The sequence below is a fragment of the Papaver somniferum genome, unplaced genomic scaffold, assembly GCF_003573695.1.
Source record: "Papaver somniferum cultivar HN1 unplaced genomic scaffold, ASM357369v1 unplaced-scaffold_24, whole genome shotgun sequence".
In the NCBI taxonomy this organism is placed as follows: Eukaryota; Viridiplantae; Streptophyta; class Magnoliopsida; order Ranunculales; family Papaveraceae; genus Papaver; species Papaver somniferum.
The window spans coordinates 2300565-2328381 of record NW_020634374.1 but is presented as its reverse complement, the minus strand read 5'-3'; the positions used below and the strand labels follow the sequence as shown (position 1 = coordinate 2328381).

At 34.9% G+C, this 27817-nt stretch overlaps 1 protein-coding gene across 1 annotated transcript; it reads right to left on the bottom strand.

Moving 5' to 3' along the window:
• Positions 1-8628: 8628 nt before the first annotated feature.
• On the bottom strand, positions 8629-27516 carry LOC113340857 (protein OVEREXPRESSOR OF CATIONIC PEROXIDASE 3-like). The gene is made up of 5 exons (XM_026585913.1): positions 27235-27516; positions 13154-13549; positions 12859-12935; positions 9289-9550; positions 8629-8818 (listed from the first exon to the last, which is right to left on the bottom strand). Exons 1-5 carry the CDS (start codon positions 27514-27516, stop codon positions 8669-8671), a joined length of 1167 nt encoding a protein of 388 aa, XP_026441698.1. The 3' UTR covers positions 8629-8668.
• Positions 27517-27817: the final 301 nt, after the last annotated feature.

The window sequence follows — 27817 nt, the reverse complement described above, 5'->3', positions numbered from 1 at the left end:
TCCTGTAGACTTTTCTGTGTGATACATATTTGTTTATCAAAGTCTTCGACTTTGGGTCGTAGAAACTCTTAGTTGTGGGTGAGATCAGGTAAGGGAATCAAGTGCGTAGTATCCTGCTGGGATCTGAGACGTAAGGAGAGCAACTGTACCTATGATCAGTGTGAGATTGATTGGGGTTCAACTACAGTCCAGACCGAAGTTAGCTTGTAGTAGGCTAGTGTCTGTAGCGGCTTAATACAGTGTGTTTTCAATCTGGACTAAGTCCCGAGGTTTTCCTGCATTTGCGGTTTCCTCGTTAACAAAACTTCTGGTATCTGTGTTATTTCTTTTACGCATTATATTTTGTTATATAATTGAAATATCACAGGTTGTGCGTTGTATAGATCAATTGGTAAATCCAACCTTTGGTTGTTGATTGAAATTGATTGATCCTTGAACATTGGTCTTTGGTATCGTTCAAGTTAATTTCTCTTGTATTCAATTAGACTCGCAGATTGCTATTTGCTTGAATAAGTATTGAATCGAGAAATTGAGATATAACTCCTTGATATACTTTTCTTAAGATTGAGTCTGACTGTATAGTTGGTTCTCTTGAAGTATATTGGAGTTAGTCCATACAGATTGCTAAGCGAAATATTGGGTGAGGTCCCCACTTTTTCAGATAATCTTCCATCTAAGACTTCCAAATGGAAAAGTTCTTCCCATTGAAAACTTTAACCCTAGCTACCGTACTTTCGATATTATCACACATAACTCTAACTCCAATCATACTACGAACAAACCTATGCTCACGCACCCGAAGCGTAACCTAAAGCTCTGATACCAGTTGTCAATTTTTTCGATCACTGACAACCGCAGAATAAACATGATCTTGAGGTATTATGATGAATAATAAGAAAAACCAAGCACAAGCAATAATAATAATACGATAAAGATAATCAACTCACAGGACACAAGATTTATAGTGGTTCAACAATACATACGACGTGTATATATTGTCTACGTCCACTTTGAGCCGCACCAACTCAAATCCACTATGAAGAAAAAAATTATAGCGTCGTGTGAATCCCATTAAACCCTTGGTTACACCGCAACAATTACCCGAGACGATAACCATGTCTCTTGTTCCTCACCAATATGCTCTCACAACGAAACTCTAACTGCTTTTTACCCTAAAAGCTATATAATTGTAATTCGCTCTTTCTTTATCTCTCTACATGGCCTAATAACCTATTTATATAAGTTACGAACTTGGCCCCCAAGAATCCTAGTCGGTTAGGGAAACCCTTCCCAAAAAACTAACACAAAGTAGGAAAAAATACTGCCCCAAAAAACCGTTCGTGAATCAGGCTTCGCCGGTACACGTACTGGTATGCGTATCCTCCTTGGTTCACGAGTTCATGCATACCCGTATGTGTACCATAAAAAATGTGTGAACTAAATTAAAAAGGGGGTTAGACAATTGAGAATTATAGGAAATTGTAGAGGCATTCCAAATCTCCTGTTAGTCGATAGGGAGCCTTTGTAAATATTTGAGAGTTTCTGTTATTGGATTGTGATTTTCTAAAAGTCTTTAGGATTCTCTGTTATTGGATAGTGACTTTCAGAAAGTCTTTAGAATTTCTCTGTTATTGGATTTGGATTTCCAAATCAATGATTTAAAGTTGTGGGGGATTTTTAGAGACTTTTAAGTGAAAATATACCATAAAAAGCTTAAACAAAGTCTCTCCAAAATAGGTGATATTTGGAGAGACTTTAGGATATTTAAAAAAAATAAAAAAAAATAAGAAATAAACGGGCACCTAGCTCAGCTGGTCATCCCCGTTTCCCAAAGTTTCATGCGTTCCAGGAGGTCCCAGGTTCGAGCCCCCAACTGCGGCTCGCTGGTAGGCTAGCACGGCAACCTGTTCAATTAATGTAGTAGTACGTTGTTGGAGCTTAGCTTGTTAGGCTTCCAACTAGTTAATGTAATACTCTTTATCTAGTTATATGTATTTAAAAAAATAAAAATAAAGAGATAATAATAAACCAAATAAGCTAAAATAAATTCCATGCATATAAAAAAAAACTATTATTTTCCCACATTTTGCGAGATCTCAACCCATGCATTATGTTTGTGTTTAATTTGGTTTAATTTTCGGTTGACAAAATAATCACAATTTCTATTAGGCACACGTAAATTTATAATTTTTCATTGATTATATTCTTCCTTTTTTTATATTAAATCTATGAATTATTTATTATACATTAATTTTATAAAATAATTTCTGAATTTTTTTTCTTCTTATTTGATGTATGTAAGGTAAAATTCATTATATATTTTTGTCTCAATGACTCACTAAGGTTTGCTAAAAATCACTCAAAAAGTCTCCCAAAATCAGTAGACTCATAGAGAGTCTCCTCAAATCACTCAGAAAGTCTCCCAGAAAATTACACCTTGAAAAGAACTGCAGTCCTAAAACCACTACAGATTCAACAGACAGCCTCAATGGCAAAGATACCAATTCAGTAGCTAAGCAGTCTGAACACAGACATCATCAGTGAGGGAGGCTGCCTCATACAGCATAGCACTTTTAAATAAAAATATAGGAAGAAAACCAAGAATCGAAGCAGAAAATTGAAATTCTTTACTGGAGCCAAACTTAAATATGTTTTCAAGATACTTAATTTCACCAAGTTATCATACATTATTAGCTATTGGGGGTAAGTACTTACAGGATGAAACCAAATGACAATGATGAGATTTTCGAATGCAGCCAATGAAATTAACACCTATCCCAATGACATGGAACAAATTACGCCAGTGAAATTAACAGGGCCGTCTTACAGTATTTGGGTACCTTAGGCGACAAATAAAAATTGGGCCTTTTTTGGACTACCGAATAACCGATGCATTACACAAAAATATTTACCTGATAGCACAAAAGACGTACCTGATAACACATGATGATATGAGTATAATATTACCAAACATTTATCATTTTGTTCAAGAAGATACAATACTAGTAATGGACGTAAAGATCGACCTTTTCGCATTTACGGATGCGAACTCATTTATAATACTATCATAGTCAATACTACTTAGCATATCTGCTTCAATGGATAACATCGCTAGTCCGTTTAATCTTTCTTGAGACATCGTTGATCGAAGGTAGGATTTGATCAACTTTAACTTCGAAAAACTTCTTTCTGCAGATGCAACTGTAACAGGGATTGTCAATAAAATTCTATATGAAATAGACGCATTTGAATAGCAGCCACCCATATTTGTTAAGAAACTCAACACGTCAATAGCCTTTTTTGTTTCGTTAGGCAAAAAACTTCGCAAAACCTTCAACTCCGTATATAACTCATCCCCATTGATATCGAATTCCATTTCATAGCTTAGGTACTTTTCAAGTTTCACACAAGAATTCCGTAAGGTACTATCATCAAGAGACCTTAATTTTTCTATATTAAACAAAAATCCATAAGTTTCCTCGTATGTTTGAAATTGTTTAAACCTACGTTTGAGAGAAGAAATAGCCTGGTCCATTATAAAAATGAAGTATTCAATTCGGAAGGATTCCATACCTTGCAGTGGTGGATTCAATACTTGTTTCCAATATTCTTTCTCCCTCTTGATTTGTTCATGAATCTCCTTATCAATAGTTTCATTCTTGTGAAGTCTAATTTCCAATTCTTTCCATTTATGCATGGAAGTATAGTGCCTAGTAGATAACTCATGACGTGAAAGCTTAGCACCCATATTATGCCAATCTCTACTGCCGTTTGTATCCAGCTGATAATTGCGTCCACCTTGCTTGAATAATTTGCAACAAAAACAAAAAACTCGATCCAAAACATTTGAATATACTAATCATCTTCTATCTTCGGTTTCCCCATTACTCAAACGCCTTATGAAGTGGTGATGCTCAAAACATCTAGCTTCTGCACCTTTGGGAAAAATAAAATCAAGGTTATTTCTTCTGACAGGACCATGCTCTACCAAAAGGTCTCTCAAGTTCTGGTTAATCTCTTTCCAGTTCCCTGGATCATGAATATTTATCGGTCCAAAATCTCTATTTTGAACTTCATCCAAGTCATCTTGCATATTGTCATCTTCACCTGCACTTAATTCTTGGTCACTTAGTTTTTCTTGCACATTTTCATCGTTTACCCTACCATTCAGCAAAACATCCTCTTCTAACATACTATTTTCCAAGTTTTCATACTCCTCATCACTGTTAATATTTTCGGTTTTGTCTTCGCCGCTTTCATTGTCGCTTACTATATGTTGGTCCTGTTGGACGATTCTTGGTACCAAATATTTATTCATATCTCCGGTTTGAGACCTTTCTACGGCATCTTTTCTTTGTCGTATTACCGCTTTGGCATGACCACTTTTCTGCTTTCCAGTTATGGTTTTCGCCTTGTCGGCTTGGATTGCTTATATTACCTTGTACACAGATAAACAAATGAATTGTTTACCAAGGTGTCAGTACACATGAATACATGATAGAAGTATTAAAATTGGCAAAAGGCAAAATCCCACTTCATGTAAAAAAGTACACTGCAGAGAATCCTAACAGGCTTAGCAATTTCCTAAATGCAAGATAAATTCATATCAAAATTCTAAATTTCTAATTAACAACACAATTCAAGATAAATTCATGTCAAAATTCTAATTAACGCCTAAACCCACGATTGTTAACTGTTGGTTGTTCCTTAACCTCCTTTTTACAATCAAAATTTATAAATACCCCAAATTTTGGTTCACAACTCTCAAACCCTAACAAAATTACTCAATCATTAATCATTCAAAATTCTAAATTTGCAAGAGTAAGTTAATATTACCTTATGAGACACAAATAGATCATAGATGATGGATGATGTTGGTTGTGAATTTTTTGATCGAGATGATAAGATCTGATTTAGTGTTTCTGAATGATAAAGAAGAGGAAGGAAGTTGTGCCTGTTGTCCTCGACTCCTCGTGAAATTAAAGAATTTTTTTTTTTTTCCTTTGACTTATGTATAGGTAGTATGACCCAACCTTTTTGGGCCCCCTAGCAAATTGGGCCCTAGGCAGCTGCCTATACTGCCTTGTGTATAAGCCGGCCCTGGAAATTAACACCAATCCCAATGACGTGGAACAAATTACCTAGATTACACGAAAGCACTGGCGAATTTTTCTTCTAACCTTCTAGAACTTCTCACACAAGAACATAATTAATCAAATCCAAATAACAGAGATGAAAACAGAAGCCTTATATAGGTGTGGCACATGCTGTTTTAAAGTGACCTGTTTGGTTGCAGCGGCTGCAATGAACAACTCTTTTCACACGACCACGATCTTCTGGACGAACACGCTTCTTCCTTGGCCGGCCAGGTGGTCTAAGTGAGTAAGGTGGGTTGATGACTACTTCAGCAGCTGGATTAGCTCCATTCTCATATGATTCTTTCAGGAACAGGATGCAGAGTCTGCGACTACGTTTCCTGGTAAGTTATAAGAGTGAAACAACTATCAGTAAATCGATGGAATTCTGTCGACAAGAGAGAAGCGCTGCAACAGCATGGGCACAAGAAATCACAGAAAGTTGCCATCCACGACACATACAACAACAGTTTCGAATATCCACAATATTCGTTCCTTCCTGAAAAATCACTTCAAACTCAGCTTCGCTGGCACGGAGCACTTGATAACTGCGAGCCGGCTTCAGAGCCTCAGCAACCCTTCTCTCAGCGGATCGCACAAGTATTGTAGTCCATTCCATACTTGTTTCAGGGCATTCATTAAACCAAGTCATAAGCTGCCTACGGATGCATTCCATCATTTGAATTATAGGAAGACCAGAAGCTTCAAGTATCCAAGAGTTCAAGGACTATGTTAGCCGTCAGATGCCCGAAATGAGATCCTTCAAAATGAGCTGCAGTCCCAAAGAAGACGTGGAATTCTTTGAAATCCAATAAGCAGCATCTTGTGAAAATTTTCAATCTCCAGTATATTGGGTTCAAACTCAATTACAGTAAGAGCCCAAGCAGCTTCTCATAGTAGATTAACCAGCATTGTATTATTGAACTCCTTTCGAAAGCTATCACTAAGATGACGCAAGCAAAATCCATGAAAAGCTGTTGGAATATTTGCTTCAACACCATCTACGATGCCCTTCTGCCATAGTGAGCCTTGGCATGTTCTCCATATTAACGTCTAGCAGGTTGTGAAGCTCGGAGAAAAACGACATCCAGTTATCATCACTTCCCTCATCAACTAATCCAAAAGCCAAAGGAAACAAAGCACCATCACCATCAAAGCCAGTTGCGAACAGTATGGTCCCAAGGTACTTGCTTTTCAAGAGTGTTCTATCACAACCAAGTAATGGCCTACAAGTATTCACAAAACCGAAGATTGATGCTTGAAATGAAATAAAAAGATGCTGGAAGCAGCTATCCAGTGGATTCCCATAAACTGATGCAATACTCTCTGGATTCTCGTTCGTTTGATTTGGTCACGGTACTGGGGAAGCAGGCGATACCCTTCTTCAAACGAGCCACGAACACGATAATGTGATCCCATGAACCCTATGGATCTCTTCGAGGATCCTCTTGGCTTGTAATGAGGATTCTCCCTAAGGCGCTGTTCAACAGAGTTTGCAACCCATTGACCAAGATGTGTGGGACCTCCACATTTATGTCCTTCATTTATGGTCCTGATCATGAAGGTAGGAACACCAGGAAGCTTTGAGGCATGAACCTTCCATGGACATCCTTCACTAGCACACCTGGCTGTGAAACACGTCTTATCAGACTTGACAGTCTGTATCTCGAAAGAAGAGCAATTGCCGCATCCGTTAAAGCTCTTCAACAGCTCTTAACATCCGGAAACTCTTGTCCAACAGCCAATTTATAGTTAGGATTCGGTACAAGCATGCGCGACTAAACGACAGGAGTAGTCATCAACAAATGATGCTGCTGAACCGTATCATCAGAAACAGCTTGAAGACCCATTTCCTGGTTCTGGTCCTCCAAAACTATTTTTAAATTCTACTCGAGCTCATTCCGATCTGAAACAACTTCTACCAATTCATGACCATCCTTTCAAACCCAAGTAATGATGTTGCGCAGGAATAACCATTTGATGATGCTGCTCATCATCCAAACTACCCTATCATCTAATCCACCACTCTGCTTTGTTGTTGTTCTCATGATGATGATGATTCTGCAGTAAACGAAAGCTGCTTTGTTGATGGTCCTCCTCAGTAGTATGACTTAAACCAAAATCATTACTGTCCTAAACCCAAAGTAACAGATGCAGCTATAATATGACATATAAGATCAGTAACCAGATCATTTTTTCAATTAAGTAATCGGATCCAAATCACAGGGCCAGTCTGCTTCAAACTCACTTTCAGCCGTGGATTTGATGAGCAGACCCGAACAAACCAAGATCAAGTCCCACACGAGACTCGATCCTTAGCATCATTGTTAGATAGAGTAGGCTCATAGATCTAATACCAAGCTTAAGCTTTATCTCAATGCGTTCCAGCTAGTTTTGGTTTTAACCACTAAAAATTCCCTGTGCTAAAACCTGAATCAAGAATTAGTTAATACCATACTATCATGACTTTTACCACACACCACTGTGGATGCTCTAAGCAATTAGCGCAAACCTGGCTAAGAACTGTGAAAAGGTCGAAAACTTTCTGGGGTCAACATCTTAGAGAAATTATTAGGTGTTAAATTAAGTCTTTTTCTCATTATATTGTCAGGTAAGCAAAGCAAAAGGTACTCTAATTTGTTTTTGTTATATATAAAAATAGATCATTGTGGTTTACCTAGATGATAATTTTAGGCACATTCTGATGATTGAAAAGTCGTACAAATGAGTTGTTAGTGACAGAGAGATGATTTAAGGGACCTACAAATCTTAAATTATAATCATCACAGACAAAATCATGCAGAAGTAGATATAATTCCAAATTCATTGCAATGTGCAGTGTAGAGCTGGAAAACTGTTTATTTGAAGTCAGTAAAACAAAGGATGAAATAAAAGGTAGATGAAAGACTACATTAACTTTTTCTTGATCCTTTTTGTTAGGCTAATTTAGTCGAAAATGTAAAGATTAGGGGCTCAGGGGTGAAACAGAAAGGTCATCGGGAACACCACTAAAAACCTAATTAACAAATTCTAAATGATTAATCACCCGACTACCTGTGCATGTTCATGAAAGTAGATTTATCCATGTTAAGAATGGGAGAGCAAAAGCAAACTCAATTGAGTTGGTAAAATCTGGCTTACACTGGATTAGTTTATAGTGAATCTAATGATTCTAATCTATGTATATAACCATCCAGTTCGGACCTAAAAGGTTCAGGTTTTCTCCAGACTGTTCCCCTTTGACGTTCAAAGGAGAATCTAAACTACTTTCAAATCCATGAGTAGAGACAGATGAGTGACAAAATATAAAAACAACAACATGCAAATACTCTAAATTTTAAATATGCGAATCTGGTATTTTGGGTATCTAAGGTGTACATTCAAGATTTCTAACTCAAAGTCTTATGCTGCAGTTTAAGTAATAAGCTGGAAAATACCTGTATCAGAGAAGTTGAAAATATTTCACTGACTTCATTGGCATGTGTCACAATCTTGATATTACAAAAGAACAAGCCGCTTTCTTATTTACAAAATTAACTGGTAGAGACAGTCTCAGACTTTGACCGTTGATACGGCAGGCGGTCCTCAGCGATCCCATCTTCAGCACGTTTGTCTTCAAACCATTTAACAACTCGTTTTTTCGGCAGGTTTGTTACATGCACTATACTGCTGATCAAAGCATTCTGCAGAGTAGTTTGTTGTACAGGGGTAAAGTAAGAAACTAACTAATTTATTAACAAGAGAATAAAAGAAAAACATTATAAGAAGCATTGAGTGGTAATATCAGAAAAACATAAACGACTAAATTTGTAAAATTGACCTTGTAAATGGTAAAAAAATCATGTCCATTTTCTTTTTTCCTAATTTTCAATTTCATTATTCCAGTTCTTGTGTATTGTATGAAACTCTTCTGCACATATGTAATGCAGGACTTAGGTCGGTAGGTAGCTTGGTTGGTGGACAGGTGTATTAATGCATGAAATGAGTTGTAAAGAAGATAGAAAAAGGTTCAGCACAGATAGTTAAAACCAAACCAACAACAAGAATTCTCTCAAAATCTTAGAAATTGGATAATAAATTCTGCAGATTTAGATATTCAAAGCGATAAAGTATGAAAAATAGTTTCTACAAGCTTATAGAAGTTTTTACTTACAGTTGGCCGCTTACTACGAAGATAAACTCTTTCAAGGGTTTCAGTTTGCACTTTCTTCAGTCTCTTCTGAGCAGACCATCTACTTTCCATGGCATGTACTGGAACTTTTACCTTAGGGTCAGGTTCTAAGACACCATCACTTGCTTCCACAGAAGGTTCCGGGACATCCACAATCGTTTCTGTAGAGACCTCTATAGGTTTACCTTCAATCTCTATAGGTTTGGGCCCAACTATGTCAGGTAAAGCAGCAGACAACATAAAGGGGAAATTAGGTTAAGGCCCAAAAAAATTATTATTCTTATTGTCAGGCCCAACATATCTTTTAGCTACCTTCACATCCATAATTATTTAAAAATATAAAAAGAGAGTAACAAGACATAGTTACCCTTAATGTTTCCATTAATAAAACAAAGAAATCTCGAATTTTCTATCTTCTCACCAAACTTTTGCATAACTTGTTATACGTCATATTTTTTCAGGGGTATAATTGGTTTGCAAACTTGAATGTAACACATCAAAAAAATCATGTCTTGGAATTTTACAAATTTTATCTCGTTGGAAAGCTTATAAAAAGCAATACAAAACGAGTACAAACAACAATATCAAATTTGAATTATTTACGAAAAAAACGGAGGTGATTATCATTTTAGGGAGAAATTTCGAAAACTGAATACATTGCCATTATGCAGCCACCATAAAGGATGCATAACACATTATGCAGACACCGCAAAGAATGCATAACAAATTATGCAACCGTATTTTGGTTTATGCATCCACTAGTTAGGTTATGCAACCACTAAAACGGTGTATATGCCTACATAAAAAATAACATTCTAACTAAAAAAAAAACAAATGATGCATGACACATTATGCAGTCACAACAAAAGAAACATAACATATTGTGTAATCATATTTTGCTTCATGCATCCACTAATTTGATTATACACCACTAAAAATATGTATAAATCTAAAAATTAACATTTCTACGAAATTAAATGAATAACAACTTATGCATTCATTTTTTTCGGTTGCGTAGTAGGTTATGCATTAATTTTTATAGTTGCATAATAGGTTATGCAACTATTTTTCTTTGTTGATAAGTGTTAACTAGTATAAATGAATATGCAGCCATCTTTTCTGATGCATAATAGATTATGCATCTATTTTCTCGGGTGCATAACAAGTAATGCATTCATTATTATTGCTGTATAGCAGATTATGCAACCATTTTTCTTATTTCAGCGCTAACAAAAAAGTGGCTGCATAACAACCATTTTTCGAATGCATAACTTGTTATGCATGCACTTTCGCAGCTGCATAACAAATTGTGCAGTCATTTTTAGGGTTGACTTCAGTGTTAGCAAAAGAAAAATGGCTGCATAATGGAATATGCAGTCAATTTGTCGACTGCATAACAAGTTATGCATCCATCTTTGCAACTGCATAACAAATTATGCAGCCACTTTTGAAGTTGCATGACAGATCATGCACTCATTTTTTGTAACTGCAAATGCTCATGCTTCCCATCATGAGTGACAAAACCAAACCAAAACAGCATATAACCGAACATACTTGTAGACAATTGATCAGAATCTCGCAAATTTTATTTATCCATTAAATAATAGTACAAGGAGTTGCATGATAACAAGTGAAGGAAACAATTAACTGGACAATTTTGTCTACAGAGCTGAACACCAAATTGTAATGTCAGACAATTGATGCCGACGCCAACGGTCCCTACACCAGTATTTCAGAAATTTAAGCGTGAAACTAAACTCCACTAGTAAAAGAGAACCACAAGAAAAATGGTAATGCAGTAACCTATGTGCATCTAGGTGCTAAAGAATTAAAAAGAAAATGCAGTAATCTATTTGTCGTTCTTAGGTGTTTTCTTATGACGGCAGCAAAAATGTACGCCTGTGGGATTTAAAATCTATTCTTCCATTCCTACTTAATTACTTACGCCAAAGAAATGTTTAAGAGACGAATATACTGAGTAGGGAAACTTAAACTTCCAAGTTCTAGAGCAACTAAATAAGTAATGCAAAATAGAGCTTATCACCACCATCCCAGTAGTGTTTTAGGTGGTACATGAGCTATCTTATTGATAGCAGAAAGATATACATAATACAAAATTTGTAAATGTGGGGTGGGAGTCCTCAAACATCTTTCACCTGTCACCGATTTCCGCTAACAGACACCAAGTTTTCCTTCCCTTCTCCTACTTCCTTTGGACATCCTGTACATGAAACAACATCACAAACACACGTTATCGATCCAATAAAATAATAACATGGAATTAAATCTAAACAATCATATACTCAAGCTAATGGATCTCTTAACCAATTACCGGTAAACAAATCACATTTTCCTGTAACCAAAAATTATAGTTGTCACTTCAATCTAGTATGGAATTTTCTAACAAGACTAAGTCAATTTTACAAGCACCCAATCTCATCATCACACATGAAAAATCAACAATATGGGTTAAAGTAAAGTCTAAAATGACTAAACTTTATGAAGAATTTGTATCATTCAGTGAATTATCGAGAGGACTAATAGTAGAGGTAGTACTATTAGGGAAAAGTGACTAAAAAAAAATTGAAACCAAGTTTTTCAAATAAAATCTGCACCATTTAGACAAAATAAGTCAATCCTAGTTAATCCAGTTCATTTTCCCTAATTTTCCATAAACTAGATATATGAGTACAAATACTAGACAATCAACACACTGGAGCATGCAATTCTTATTTGACAAGCTGTACAAGGGAAAAGTGACTAAACATATTAATCAAGACAACATTTCTTCATCTCTCACAATTATTATAGATTTGTATAAGTACATGTTCATTAGTAATCCGTTCATTCTTTGCTAGAGAAACTGGTGTTTCAAGCTCCATTATGTAAGCCTAGAAACAAAAAAAAAACCACAAATCCAAAACGCAATTAGATTTCAATTAGGAAAAAAAACAAAACTAATCAACAATAAAAGACGGAGAAATCAAAATCAAAACCTAATTAGATTTCATACTTCCGCAGCTGTATTTGAAATTAAAATTAATGATAATAATAATTAAGGTTGTTGAAACAAAATTAAAAAATTGAAACCAAATCCAATAACAAGAGGAAAAAAAGCGAAATCGATCATAAAAATCACCTCCCAAATCACAGAGATCCTTCCCTGTTAAAAATATCGCTACAAAAGGAAACATAGATTTAAAAACCTGGAAACAAAAAAGAGATCGTAAAATCAGAGAGAAACGGTGCAACCTAAAAAACCAAGAGAGAATCAGCTCACAAAATCAAAAGTTCTTCGGACGGAAAATATCAGCTGCTTTCACTTCTCCGCTCAAACCTCAGTCGATCTATTTTTCTCTGATTTTCTTTGTCCGTGTCTTTGAAGAAGAGGGTAAATTGGACATTAAAAATCTCAAACAAATACAATTCTTAAAATATGGGTTTCCGAATGTGAAGAGTAAATAATATGGGTGCACGAATGAGATTTCACGTCCGTGAGTTTCTCAATGAAAAAAAACTCAAAAAAAGATCTGACAGTAGTTTCCACTAAAAAGATTTGGCGGAGGTTCACGAAGCAATTCAAGGACCACGTCCCTATCAAGACAGAGCTCAGCAGCAAGGGTCTGTATCTGCAGGAAGATTAGAACATTGGGTTATATATGCTTAATGTAATACGAAGTGGACTGTACCAACCATATAAGTCAAAGCCAATGAATTGTCAAACAGAAACTGATGATATAGTGTTACAATAATTAGTTAAGGGAAGGTATACAAAAATCATAAACGATACAGGTACACTTGGCAACGGAAGAAGAACAAGAAGAAGTGTTTGATAGAGTGGGCTTACACTGATTTTGCGCCGACCAATCTTCAAAGCTGTAGCCAACCGTCGCAGCTGCCAATTTTTAAGCTGCACTGGACTTTCTTCTTCTTCCTCGTCATCATCATCAATTTCTTCCTCTTCTTCGTCTTCTTCATCTTCTTCCCCATCTTCAGCATCATCGCTGTTTTGAATGTTCTCTTCACTTAATTGCAACATTTCAAATAAATCAGCATCTTCGCCAAAAGCCTCCTTCAACTCCTTTTCAAGCCTAGCTAGGTCTTCCTCAGTTAAATCATCATCACCATCTGCAAAGGATGCATCACTTTTAAGGTCTTCTTCCAGCTGATTAAATAGTGCCTCAATAGCATCTTCATTTATATCATCTACAACCTCTACTTCACTCTTTTTAGTCAAACTTTGCTGAAAAAAGGATAAGCTAGATCGTAATTGTTTCACCTCCCGAAAAAATACTTTAACTCAACTATTCAATTTGTATTGGTAATTGCATCACAATTTGAAAAAATAACAGTTGAAGAAGATCAAAAGCTACAAAGTCACCAAGTGATAACCTTCCGGTATATGTATAGTGGATTTCAACCCTGGATATGCTTCATGCATGCCACCATTTCAAATCTTCTAAAGGCCACTGAGTTCGAGGGTTAACCTATGCGGATGCTTGTTGGACAGGTCTCGTAAATAATCAAAATTCATCAAGGCATCGAGGTTACAATTACAAAAGAAAAAACGGCAGCTTATATACCAAATTTTTACCTAGTTTAATTTTCACTGAAATTAGAAGAAATAGATTCTAAACATATGATCATTTGTAGTGGTCTTTACTATAAACAATAAAGCTTGCGGGTGATGAGTAAAAAATACTCCCTCCGTTTCAAGAAAAAAAGGCTTGTTTCATGTATAAATTACACATAAAACAAGCCTATCTTTTTGAAATGGAGTTAGTAATTTTTTCCTCGCTATACATAGGTGATACATCCACTTTGATTTCCCATTTTCCATCGTAGGCAAACACACAATAATGAATGTGAAACAATTCAGTATTTCAACTGCCCCTATCCTATCGAATGATTGCACCGGGAAGGAGGTCGATACTACAAAGTAAGAACTAAACTAACAGGGTTACATTACATCTAACAATTGGAGAATTTCAAAATCAGCAATAACAACTAAGGAAAAAGATATCATCTCTAGATAAATTACTAATCCATAACAGAAATTTTACTAATCCTAAGGATCAGACAATTCCTAGTCCAAATAACTCAAAAATTTGACTGAATATACAGACAATCGAAACAAAAACCCCCAGAGAAAAAAAAACTAAACGATTGGGATGTAAAGGTTTGTAATATACCTTCTTGTTGCTCTTGTTTGTGTTGCTGCTGCTGTTCTTCTTCTTTTTTAAAAGAAGAAGTAATTGCAGAGTTGGGGTTGTTGTTACGGGCAGAGAAAGTAAGTGTGGATTGAGTAAGAGGTGAATGGGGGTGCAGAGGGAGGAGAAAAGGTTTGAATTTGAAAGAGATTTTAGTTTTTTAGAGCAACCACAGTGGGCGAGTATAACCAAATATTTGGTCAAAAAACGAGACACAACGGAGAGACTTCGATTAAAATCCAGACCAAAGACCAAATCTCAGACTATATTTGGTCCAAGACCAAGACCAAAACCAAATATAATCGAGGGAACGTATAGTTAACGCCCCACCACCAGGCGGGTGTATAGTTAACGCCCCATACCAGGCGTGCATAAAATCTCCGCACGACACGAGGCGTGTTTTATACCTCCGCCCCATTTATTTTTTATTTTTTTCTTTTGAGTGGGGCGGGTTTATACCTCATCCCACTCTTTTTTTTAATTCACTTTATATATGGGACGAGCTTTATACCTCCGCCCCACTTTTTTTTTGTTTATTTTCTTTTTTTGGTTTTTGGAATCTCATCGGGCGTACGTATAGTTTACACCCCACACCAGGCGAACGTATAGTGCACGCTCGACTAAATTTAGTCTTCTACCGTAGCATCACACACCAGACTAAAATCTAATGTGGTCGTTTTTTTTGGTCTTTAATTTTTTGTTATACTCGCACCACTGCAGTTGCTCTTAGGAGAGGGTAAAACCCCAAAAGCCACTGTAGTAGAGGACGAAGCAACAACCATGACGATGGCTACTAGTCTCTCACTTGGGTCCTATAAATGGACTCTCTAGTCTAGTCTCTACTACCCTTTCAAGTTTCAAGGGTTTTTGGGTTGGGACCCACCAAGTGGGTCTGACTCACTATATCTTACTCAGATTGTCAACAGGTCACAAATTTGCCGCACGAGTAAATACAAAATGGTACTTGAACTGAATGTCTCTGAACCCCCAATATTTCCGAGTCAGGTCTATGAGCCGACTCAGTCATCGAATCAGCCATTAGAAAAATAAAAAAACCAAAAGATCTGACATCTGACTCGGAATGGTAAGTCGGATTCAGATATGGAATCAGGTCCATATATCTCATATTCTGGGTTTAGATGTCATTTTTCTAGTTCATGGAAGTATTCACAGTTTAGCAATCATATATACTTTTGGCAATTCCCAGTCTATAAATATTAAATAAGTATTTATTAGTTTCCATTTTATTTTATTTTTTTGCAAATTTCTAGTGTCAGAACTTGTTTTGCATAGGCATGGCTCAGAAACTAAATGTAATTAACCCTTCAATAAAGAGTGTCAATCCATGCATGAAACTTGTTAAAGATGTCCGGTTAAATAGTAAGTCGAAAAACGAGAATTTTGTATTCTCTCCGTTCTCAATGCACAATGCTCTAGGTTTACTAGCTTCTGGAGAAAGTGGTGAAACTTTGAAACAAATATTAGGCTTCCTCAGTTCTGAAAGCCTGAACCATCTAAATTATGTTAGCTCTCAACTCATCATCAACATGTTAGCAAACAAAACACAAATCAGACCTAAACTATACAATTTACAAAACGAAACCCGAAACTGTGGATTTCACCAATAAAGTAGACATGCAGATCCTTGTAACTAGTTCTTTTATTTTGTGTTTTTGTTGTTTGTTTAATGTTATATTTTTTTTGGTTTCGCCATTGTAACGATTATAATGCTGTGAAAACATTGGGCTACCAAAATACACCACCAACTTTTTCGTAGGCAATCTGCATGGACAAACTCAACAGAACTCCGAGAGTAAAACTTAATCAAGGAAAGTGTCTAGAGTTATCTCTCTCTCTTTCTCTCTCTCTCTCTTGTTGTTAAAATGTTTACAAAACTGAATCCATGAACCTAACTACAAAGAGAGTTCTTGGACGGTACCAAAGACCAATGTCCAAGGATCAATCAAGTCGTATTCAACAAACTAGGTCGGACCTATTTACTGTGATTGATCAACGCACAACCTGTGATATTTCAATTATAAAGATAAACAATATAATGCGGAAAAAGAAATAACACAGACACCAAAAAAATTTGTTAACGAGGAAACCACAAATGCAGAAAAACCCCAGGACCTAGTCCAGATTAAACACCAAACTGTATTAAGCCGCTACAGACACTAGCCTACTACCAATTAACTCCATTCTGGAATGTAGTTGAGCCCGAACTCAGTCTACCACTGATTCAGGTACAGTCGCGCTCCTTACGCCTCTTGAATCCCAGCAGGACTCCGCGCAATTGATTCCCTTAGAAGGTGTCCCACCAACTAAAAGTTGCTTCAACTCAATTGAAGACTTTAAACCAAATCTTCCTCCCACTGATTAAGCCTATAATTGATTTCCTGATTTACGATCGAAATGGATGATCATATCAAATGTAGGATCCAGGTGATGGAAATCGATAGCAACTTGACAGAAGTCTGGCTATCCTCAAAATCTGGACTTATGCAACCCGAAGTGCAACCTAGATTATTGTTCACCTCACAAGTATAAAACTTGCGGAATCACATAGTTTGAGAAGAAGAGAACTTTGTGATTTTTATCTATCTTGTTCAAGTGATAAATCAATCATCGAACAAGATCATGATACTCAAGTTATCAAGATAAAAGATAACTGGACCTCGCTTCATGAATCCTAGTGAAGTCTTTGATAACGACTCTAGATACAACTAGAACACACTAAAAAGTAGTGTCGGGATTCAAAGATCCCAGTTGCCAAGAGTTCCCCTTGTATATACTTCAAAGCCTAGGTTTCTTTAGGTTTAAGCTACGATAGCTTTGGAACCAAGCAAACAATATCCACCGTTAAATGAAAGCTTTGAATCTTATTCACATAAATAAGATATACACTCTGGTTAGGTAAACCGTAACCGAACCATGTATGAATACTATGTCCAACATGGTTAGCCGAGACTAGCCAATTTGAACTTTAAGAGCTTAACACTCATTTTCATGTTCACAAAGTCACTAATCTTAACTCACAATCATGTGATCAAATGAGTCTAGTGTTAATAGAGAATTAATCAAATGTAAATTATCACATAGAAATAATTTAATCATAATTGAATCATAATCGACATAGTTGGTAAATGTACAAGGTACAAATACTTGAGTCGTTCCTGAGTCGGCTGAGTCACAATACACTGACCGGATTGCAAACTTATAAGCAAAACCGACTTCTGGAGTTGAAAAAACTTTTTCAGTTCACGTACCGGTTTGCAAACTTAGGTGCAACTCTAAGTTCCGGAGTTGACAGAACTTTTTCAGTTCACGTACGTACCAGTTTGCAAACTTAAGACTTTTACCGGTTCTGGTGTTCACATAACGTTTTCGGTTTGCATAACGATTTCGGTATTAAAGTGGTTCTAGAACATAGAACTGTATTGGCTCACATACCGGTTTGATTAATTTTACCAGGTTCCCTTGCCACAGTTCTAAAATGGTTTGCATGAGAATATGCATACCTATCTGGATCACGAAACAAACAGATTTTCCCATAATTTGCATACAAGTATGGGTATCACACAAATATGAAAGTCGATATATAGCTACTCCGCTACGTGTACAAGTATATGCAATACGGCTTTAGACCTATAAGAGTTTTCTCAGTTTTTAAGACTGATAACACTGTCTTGTATTCCGAATATAGCAGTTCTATATTTCTTTAAATCAATTCAAAACATTCTTGAATAACATCAATGACACATATCACAGTTCCAGGATATTTTTGAAAGATAAACTTGAATCATGATTTGGTTCCGGACAATAAATTGTTCTCCGCCGAAATTGATCAAGTATGAACAAATGTTCATTAAGCTTAGTCATTATATTTCGAGAAGTTCGTAAACTAAATAATTAGTTCTCGACTCGAAATTCTCGTCTATGCAAGCTAGTTTAATCAGTTATGCGACAAACGTCTCAAGGATACAAAAGTGAATATAACTTGAGAAATAGGTGGTTCAGTCTTCACTTACCTTTTCTTGATGAAAATCTCTAAAAGCTTCGGTTGATCTTCTCCTTCAAACGGTAGAACGCAAATAATGACTGTGTCGTTTCTCTACTACGCTATCCTAGACTGAGACTTAACTAATTGTAGACTAGAAATCAAGATATAGTTTTTGACAAATAAATTTGACAACAATTGTGAGTTCGACCGAGCAATGCTCTAGCAATCTCCCCTTTTGTCAATTTTAGTGACAAAACTATTAATACATATGGATAACAAAAATAAAGTTTTTCGAAGCTCTATTGAACAAATAAACTCCTCGATCCATCATGCATTGATTTTCTTGGTTTCTCCAACTAGATCTTCTTTAAATCTTTGTTATTTCAAGTTGCAATGATTCTGAACGTGCTCAACTCAGCATCGTTGTTGTTGAAGAACCGATTCCATAGCGAGAACAACTTTTGAAAACAAATATTCTCAATCGTTGTTATACAGAAACATAGTATTATTATCTTTTCTACAAAGTTCAATTGTATCCCAACTCTGAAGTGATACTACGGTGATATGTTTCTCCCCCTTAATCAATACTTATATCTTTTGTATAATAGGTAAAACCTATTGCTTAAATAATTCACCCCCTTACATAATGATCCGTAAACCATATGTATGTATTGTGGAACTAATAAATAATTCTCCCCCTTTTTGTCGTTAAAATTAACAAAGGTACGAAAACCGTGGAATCATAATGAATACAACCAAAATATATCTCAACCGTCAATTTTACTCGATTTTACTCAATATAAGAGGATCTTATGGAGTGTGTCAAGCAGCAATAACACAAAAGTGTGATCATAAGAAGATCAATACTGTGAGCAAATATTAAAGATTTTTTTCTATTTTCCGTTTACAAAAACATAATAGATTAACTTCCGAGCATATATGAAATATTAGCTCGATTCACGAGAACGTAAAGGCACAAATATTTTATAAGGATTTTGCAATAATTAAACCAATGATGATTACATATTGCAAGTTCATCTTCCAACAACTCTAGAATTTAAATAAATAAATCTAAAAACATGCAAGATGAAAAACATTGGAAATAACTATGTGTAATCATAATTTTTGCTATACAAAACCCTAGTTATCCTTCTCAAGAATAAGATCCTCAAAAGAAGTTTCCTAGATATGCATCAGGTTTTTAATATCTTGGGCAGAGAATTCCTTCTCATTGTTGAAAAACTCATTGATGATGGGATCATTTAGTTTTTCTAAGTCTTCAGATATGTCTGCTAACTCACTAAGTTCTGCCCTCAGTTTACTCAGAGTACTTTTTGTCTGAGCCAGCGAGTGTTCATAATAAGTTATCTCATCCAAATAGTAATTGATTCGAAACTTTAAATCATTTATATGAGATATGAAGTTCTTCACCTTAGCCCTAAAATCACTATCTTGTTGACATAGATAAAAGACAGGTTGAGGAAGAACCTATTTCATCTCCGGTTGACATCTTCTTTTGGTTCCTTGATGATTTGATTCCTTCACACAAGTAGACGTTAACAACTTCTACTGCATCCTTTTTGGTGTCACAGGAGCCATGGAACTGAAACTTTCTTAAGAAGATGAAAGTATTTGTCAACCCTAAATAAAGAAAATGATTTTCTCTATTATGGTCCGTGAACCAGTGGACATATAATAGACGTTCCCGTCCATGAGCCCAAATGATTACGCATAAACCTTGACCAATATATTATGCAACTTGTGGCTACTCAATCACAAAAGGTTTTCATATAAGATTGAAGCATCTCATTAGCTCGAATAAACAAGGTTTACAACACAAGAAATAGCCAAAGAATCAAGTATGGATTACATACGTAACCTAGAGTTTCTTTGGAGATAGCTCAACGAAAATTATTCCTACTTACTATCTTACGAAATGGGATGAGTCACACAAAAAAAATATGGTTAAATTATACTTGAGCAGCCTTGTCATCACAGAACATAATATGATGAAATTTTATGCAACCTTATTTTCTCAAGTTAAAATAGTGAGGCTACATTCATTATTACGGTTAAGCAGTAATGGGGTGAGTGGAACACTCACCGCTTGCGTCACTAGGTGACTTTCCAAGGAAATTTGTACAAGAAAGAATCTCATATTTTCTAGTTCTTTTACTCCCTTGTGTTCTCGGTTTTGAAGTTCTCTAATTGTTCTTCAATAGTTGACTCATTTTTTGCGTATCATTATGAAGTTTAACAATTCTTGAGTTATTCTTCATGAATTTCCAACATTTTTCCTGAACATGTCCCTTGCATCCACAAAAGGAGCAATGCAATGTGAGATCAATGATTTCATGGGATACTATAACATTATCTGAAATCTGTCTAGAAGATAGAAAATCAAACTGATAAGGGGAAATAATTTTTCCAATAGGGGCTTAATTTTATTTGCTAGGATCTTTGTTATTATCTTGTAGACTGAATTACAAAGACCAATTGATCTGAATGACATAAAAATATAAACACATAATCTTTAAAATCAACGATAAAAAAAGGTGATATTTACAGACATTGTTCTTGATCAAGTCCAAAATCTTTCTCCGTTGAAGATGATGATTATTATGAAGTGATCTTCAATGATGTTTATTTTGTTTTCATTTCCGTTCTCTTTTGTAATTTCCAGTTAATCAATATTGTAACTTTATTTTGAGTGGGAGATTAGTGTCATCAATGTTTGTTTTTTCCATTAAATTATGAGACTATTTTTATCAATGTTTGTTTTTTTCCACATTAAATCTGGTCTATTTCTCATTATATTGTCAAGAAAGCGAAGAATTTGTTTTTGTTATATGATAAATGGATCATAGTTTACCTACATAACAATATTAGGAAAATTCAATATGATAATTGAAATATCAAACTAATGAGTTATTAGTAACAAAGAGAGAATTAAGGGACCTACAAATTTTAATTATAATCATCATAAACAAAAATAAACTAAATAACGAAGAAATAGAAATAATACCAAACAATGTGCACTCGTGCAGTTTAGAGTTGGTAAGATGTGTTGTTTCTTCAAATCTTGATTATTGTCTTCTTCTTAATGTTCTTCTGTTTGTTTGTTGCTGGTGGTTTTGATAGTGAAAGAGAGGGGAGAGGCAAAAGAAGATGGGGCGTGAAAAAATAAAGGAATTTTATGACAAGGGTTTAGTAAAAATAATTAAAAAAATTTCTTGAAAAAAACAGCTACTATCCCATAATTTTTCTTTTTACATGCATATATATTTTATGTGTTTATATAAGTCTACTCCCGCTAATCCCGAGTAGTTCCTCCAGGCGCCAGGCCTTACCTAGCCGCTTGGCACCCGCCTAACAACTTTTACTACATAATTATGAGACAAAGAAAAACAAAAAGGTTTCAATTGAACTAATTATAGCTTCACTAAATGGAAATATCCATATTTTCCTCAATTCTATTAGTCAGTTTTGATACTTTTGTTGTAGTATCTTTAGACATTCTTCATTTTTTGCTAACTGGGATGTCCATATAGCACCAAACTACATTCACGTATTATGTTCTTCAAGTTTACATCTCTCGGATAGAAATTAATCATTTCAAGAGATTTCTCGACTTGACATGTAAAGACCTGAGTCAGACTGTTGTTGTTACTTTTGATATATGAAGAAGTCAATCTCCTTTACTCTTATAAAAAAATAAAATACACAACTCCTGGAAAAATACGTCCCCCTAGTGTTTATGCTACCATGTGTTGATAATCCAAAATCAAGTTTATTGTAGAATATTATTATTTTTACTCGTATTAATATCTATTTTCGATCAGGATTTCAAATAAATTATCCAATCTACCATTTTAGTACTATAATGAGTACAATCCACTGCTTTTGTCAGTTGTTCGTGCGTTGTTCATACAACATTATTATTTGATAAATCAAATTGATGGTTTAACAATTAAGTTTAGTTTGTTATGTTTAAAGAATTGGTTTGTAACTTCCCTTCTCCATTGAATTTCAGCGAAGGCTTTCCTTGATGACCTTAACCCCGTGAAAGGCTTTGACTTTGCTACTCAGATTTTTGGGGCAATTGATGACTGGGAGATACCAGGTGCATGAAATCTGAACAATCTGAAGCTATTGCCAAAAGCAATTGTTCAATATGAAAGACACTATTCAACCTATCAAGTCTTTGTACATCATATGAAGACTACCCAGCAGACGACAGATATTGTTATCCAATTTCTCCAGGAGAATGATCTGTAGGGACTCGAATGATTAGAATGGTTGGCTTTTACTAGGGTTTAGTATTCATGAATAATATATTTCATGTTATTCTTTGATTTATTCCAAACTCTGATAGATCTCAAGTTCAATCGAAAGAAGTAAGACTTGTTTTTTCTTGTAAACGAACACATTCTTTTTTTCCAAGTTTGTTTGCTTGGGACATCTCATGGTCATCTTCCCAATAGCCACCCATTATTTGTATCAACATATAGTTTTCAATTACCTCGTAACTGAGGATCTTAAAAATAAAATTAAATACCACAATTTTTTTAAAAAAATTACAAGCATGATAATCACGATTCAAAAAAAGAAAAAAGTTAAATGCTAATATTATTTTTTTAAAATATGATAATAATGATTCAACAATACTAACATCGGTTCAGAACTGCTCAAGCTCATCTAATTAAGTTAATACCCAGTTATATCCAAACCTGCTAACAAACATCAATAAGATTTCAACTTCGCAAATAAAATAAAAAAAAACTTCAACAAAAAAATAAATAAATTAAGAGATAAAAGTGAAAATAACCTTTCCAATGCATGTAAATAAAACAATAAACTCCAATAATCAATATGAAAACTCCTAGCATTGTTACCTATCACATCCATACCTTGCAAGTAACAAGATGTTGGTTAATCCAAAAGTGACAAGGAAAAAGATAGCTTCCGTCTGGATGGTGAGAAACTAGAGAGAGGTTCATATCAAAGAAATAAAAAGGTATTTTATTTTTAAAAAAGATCAATAACCAAAGATTTTAATTTTTTACGATTTTCAGAGAAGCTTAGAAAAGTTAGTAGGTTGAACATGCAGTAATTTTAGAAAAAAGTAAGAGAAGCCATTTTAAGAAGGGAAAAAACTCAAATACGCTTTTAGTTCAGACCCTTTTTTCATGCTTAATTAATTGTAAGAGGCGTGAAAATTCAAACGTCAAACTTGGTAATGCAAGGTAACAAACCCAGATGCGCTCAATTAAATTTATTACAAACACATGCAATGAACGTGTCCAATTAAATTATCACTACTCAATGAAACGTATATATATTGAGTACATTTCTTCCTACATACTTTTTTCATACACCTCCACTCATCTCCAACTAATTCTATTTAATGATAGCTAACTGACATATGTATAGTTGTCTTTTTTCATAAGAAGTGATCCCCATGGGATGGACATAGAAATTAGCATCGACATGCATCTGTATTATTGTCGTAGACAAGAAAACATTTTTAAATCAAAGTTTTAAGTTTCTTAATTTAGGTTCTTTTTCTGTGTGGATTAAAATTAAGAATTTCTAATCCATCCTTTAACATATTGTGGTACTAGAATATAATCTACAGCTTCCCAGCTCAATTGTTGGTTTTAAGTGGTTGATTTGTTTGAAGAGTAATTTCTTAAGTAATACTGAATAACAGTGTGTATACAAAAACTACCAAATAGAATATATTAAGCATCACACCATCTTTTTATGTATGTGAGTGCTCATGGGGAAGCAGTTCTATCATAAAATCTTGGTCATATTAAGATTTACAAGGTATCAAAACTCATAGTAAAAATTTCCGGAGAACCCAAGAACGATACCTCTCTCTTTTAAAACCCACCATTACAATATTTTATATCTAAAACCCACAGTATAAAATTACCAGTAGAAAATGGTTAATTTTGTGTTAATTTTGCTTTTTCATATTTATTGCACAGCTAAAATACTCTTATCTTTTTTAATTTAATAACGAATTTATGGGAAAAAGCTTCCCGGTATTTTTCGGCCCATTGATTTATTACCGTATTTTTGTCTGATTATTCTCATCTTTTTCACCATCAGATGTATTCATTTAACCCCACTAATGTATTTTTGTGAAGATAATAAGTGGCGTCTCTTAAACCCTCTGATCAAAAGCAAAGTAACTGCTAATTGATTTGGCGTGTGAGGCTGGTTTGAGTACAAATATGGTAAAATAGCAGGTTTATTGGCAAAAGTATGATGAGACTGCTCATTAATTCGAACTTCGGAGTGTGAGGAGGGGTAGTTGAAGTGCGGGCGGCTATGTGCTTAGTAGAGAAGATGAAACTAAAATTGGATCTCGTTTAACATTTAGCGTACCTGTTGAAGATAAAGGAAAATGGTTGATTTATGGTCGACTTGGTTCAAGAATATTTATGCACTGTAAAAAAAATGGTTCATTATTAAATTGGTACAAAGTGATTCTGAACTTACTCCATTTTATACCGAATATTAAAATAAAAACACGTGAGGGTATCTAATAAGTTACATTAAGATGGTAAAAAAAAATAAAAATCCAACCTACCAGTGTGTTTTACGGGATTTTACTCCAATTTTATTACGGAATTGATAGCTCCCAATCTGAGCAGGGAAAGAATGTGGACAACCCAGAGTTAATCAGGTCAAAAATTATGACAATTAAGATGTAACTGAGTTAACATACACATATTATAGTCAAACCCACTTGTGTAACTATTTTTTGTTGTTGTAAGTAAACGGGATTAATTTTTGTTGGGTAAAAGGTTAATTTTGTAATCACATGGGATAGAAAAAAAAAGATGGGCTAGAAGAAAGAAAAAAGGTTAGAAAAAAATATACACTCAAAAAAAAATGGGCTAGAAAAAACTTTCTCAAAATTTATACCTAAAAAATATTAACTCTGAACCTATTTTAAAAACAAAAAAAATCCTAGAATTCGAGACTTGTTTTGGCGGTGTTAATATCTTTTTACATGCTTTAAATTTACTCATCGAAGATTTTGCTTCCTCTGATTTTTGGTTGACCAATAATTATCTCGTTTACCAAATTGCTTCAACGTGGTTTTGGAAGTTACATAATTCTTAAAGAAAGCGTTAATGCTTTCACTTCTTTGAGTGGTTGACATCCCCGCCCAGAAATGGGATTTGACGAAACATGGAACCCAAAGATGTCTCTCATCGTATAATGTAGTCAACCATTCATTCTCATGCAAGTTATATTCTTCAAGGAACAAAAACCAGTCTCTTTCAAATTCTTGAGGATCTTGTGAATCGTAAACAACACTGAGCATATCGAGACTAATAGCCTCATACTTTTTGTAGCTTCTAAATTCTTCATGTAACTTTTTCATCACATTCCATAGGCACCAACGATGCTTGGAATTTGGAAATACAATCTCTATAGCGTTTTGCATAGCTTTGTTTTGATCCGTTATGATTCCTTCTGGAGTTTTTCCATGCATGCATGTAAGCCATGTTTCAAATAACCAAGCAAATGTATTTTTTTCTTCACTCTAAATCAGCCCACACCCAAATAAAATAGATTCACCATGATGGCTTACACCAACAAAAGGAGCAAAAGGCATAACATACTTGTTTGTCAGATAAGTAATGTCAAATGTGACAACTTATCCAAATTCTTTGTATGCTTCTCTACTCCTTGGATCTGTCCAAAACATATTCCTTAAACGACCCTCATCATCCAGGTCCATACTTTAGAAGAAATCAGAGTTCAAACTTTGCATCTTTGTAAAATATTTTTGAACTGCAAGAGCATCACCTTCCCCGAGTTGTAAATTTCGTGCTTTTTGAATATATGTCAAGGCGTCGTTTTTTAAAAATGAAAGATTTTCATGCCCGCCTTCTTCAACCACAAAAGAATTATAACTTTTACTTCCCTTAATTCCTGCCTGGTCATTTACTTCAAGTCTTCTCTTCGCAGAGTCACTTATATACCGGTGACAAGAAATAAAACGAGATTGGCTAGGGCTCAAAATTACATGATTGTGAACAATATTTATGCTATTAATTCTCCATCGACCATCTATGTCTAAACTTGCTGATACTTGAGCTTTGCAATCTGTTCTACTACTAGGTTGAGGTTTCAACGCATTTTTTCTTTTACTCACAGGCTTACCCGCCTTAGGGAAACTCCTATGGTATGAAGGTAAAATCATCCATAACTTAAGGAGTATCCACATATATGTGGACCCTCAACAAAGAGTGTGGCTAATACCCACCACGGTGAAAAACCAAAAAGATTAATCCATCCGGTCAGCAGGTGGCCGGAGTGAAAAATATGACATTTTGCAACAGATATAAGTGTTTCTAATTTGAGAAAAACACTCAATTGAATCAGTAACGGTTATAAATGTTGCAAACATGTCATATTTTCATTCCATAACGCTAAACTTAATCAGCAACGTTTATATCCGTCACTAATAAATTCCAGTCAGAAAATAAAAACTTCATCCGGTCATTCAGTGACCGGATGAGAATAAAAAAAATAAAATAATAATTGATCCGAACACTTAGTGTCCGGATGGGATATCTGGTCATCCAGTGACCGGATGGAGTCTCCACAACACCCTCCACTGATTTGAGGAGTACCCTCTTGACCTCACAAACATATGGATGTTAAAAATATCCATAGTAGCACTTTTTGGTCCATAAGATGTGGACTATCACAAAGATATGGATGATTTTTTGCTTCATAGAAGTTGCCCTTAGTACATGTAAATGTAGTCCTTCTTAGAACCCCATTATCATCTTTTCTGTTTGATCTTTTCTTTACCCCAAATCCCAATCGTTTATTGTAATCCTTGTAAAAGTTGAACAGTTCTTCTCTATCTCCGAATGTCATACCAACAACCGGTGCCCCATGATTAACATCGTCTTCTCTTCCTTCTATATTATCATCCATAACTTTAGCTTCTTCCATGTCTTCCAAAAAAACACAAATCAGTAACATATCAAATTAAAAGAGAGAAAAAATGAAAAAAAAGATTGCAACCAACATAGACAAGTTAAAAATGAAACAACAAGATCTACATATACTGTTGTATCTACGTAGCATGATCAGGTTATGGTTCCTAGTCAAAATAAATCATACAAAAAGAGGACTACTAGTAAAACAATCATCAACCAGATTTGCACTTAGAGATCATCCATTTTGCTGATTTGGGTATGAAAATACTAAAGATTATAGCGAGATTTTTTAAGTTAGATTCTTACCATCTAAA

Excerpts from the sequence above, each read along its gene's own strand:
- LOC113340857 (XM_026585913.1), bottom strand. The coding sequence starts at position 27,516 with ATGGAAGAAGCTAAAGTTATGGATGATAATATAGAAGGAAGAGAAGAC. Across the intron at positions 12,936-13,153 it reads TTGGTCGGCGCAAAATCAGT|ATACAGACCCTTGCTGCTGA; the intron begins GTAAGCCCACTC and ends ATCTTCCTGCAG. Across the intron at positions 9,551-12,858 it reads CGTGAACCTCCGCCAAATCT|CTTTATGTTGTCTGCTGCTT; the intron begins TTTTAGTGGAAA and ends ACCTAATTTCCC.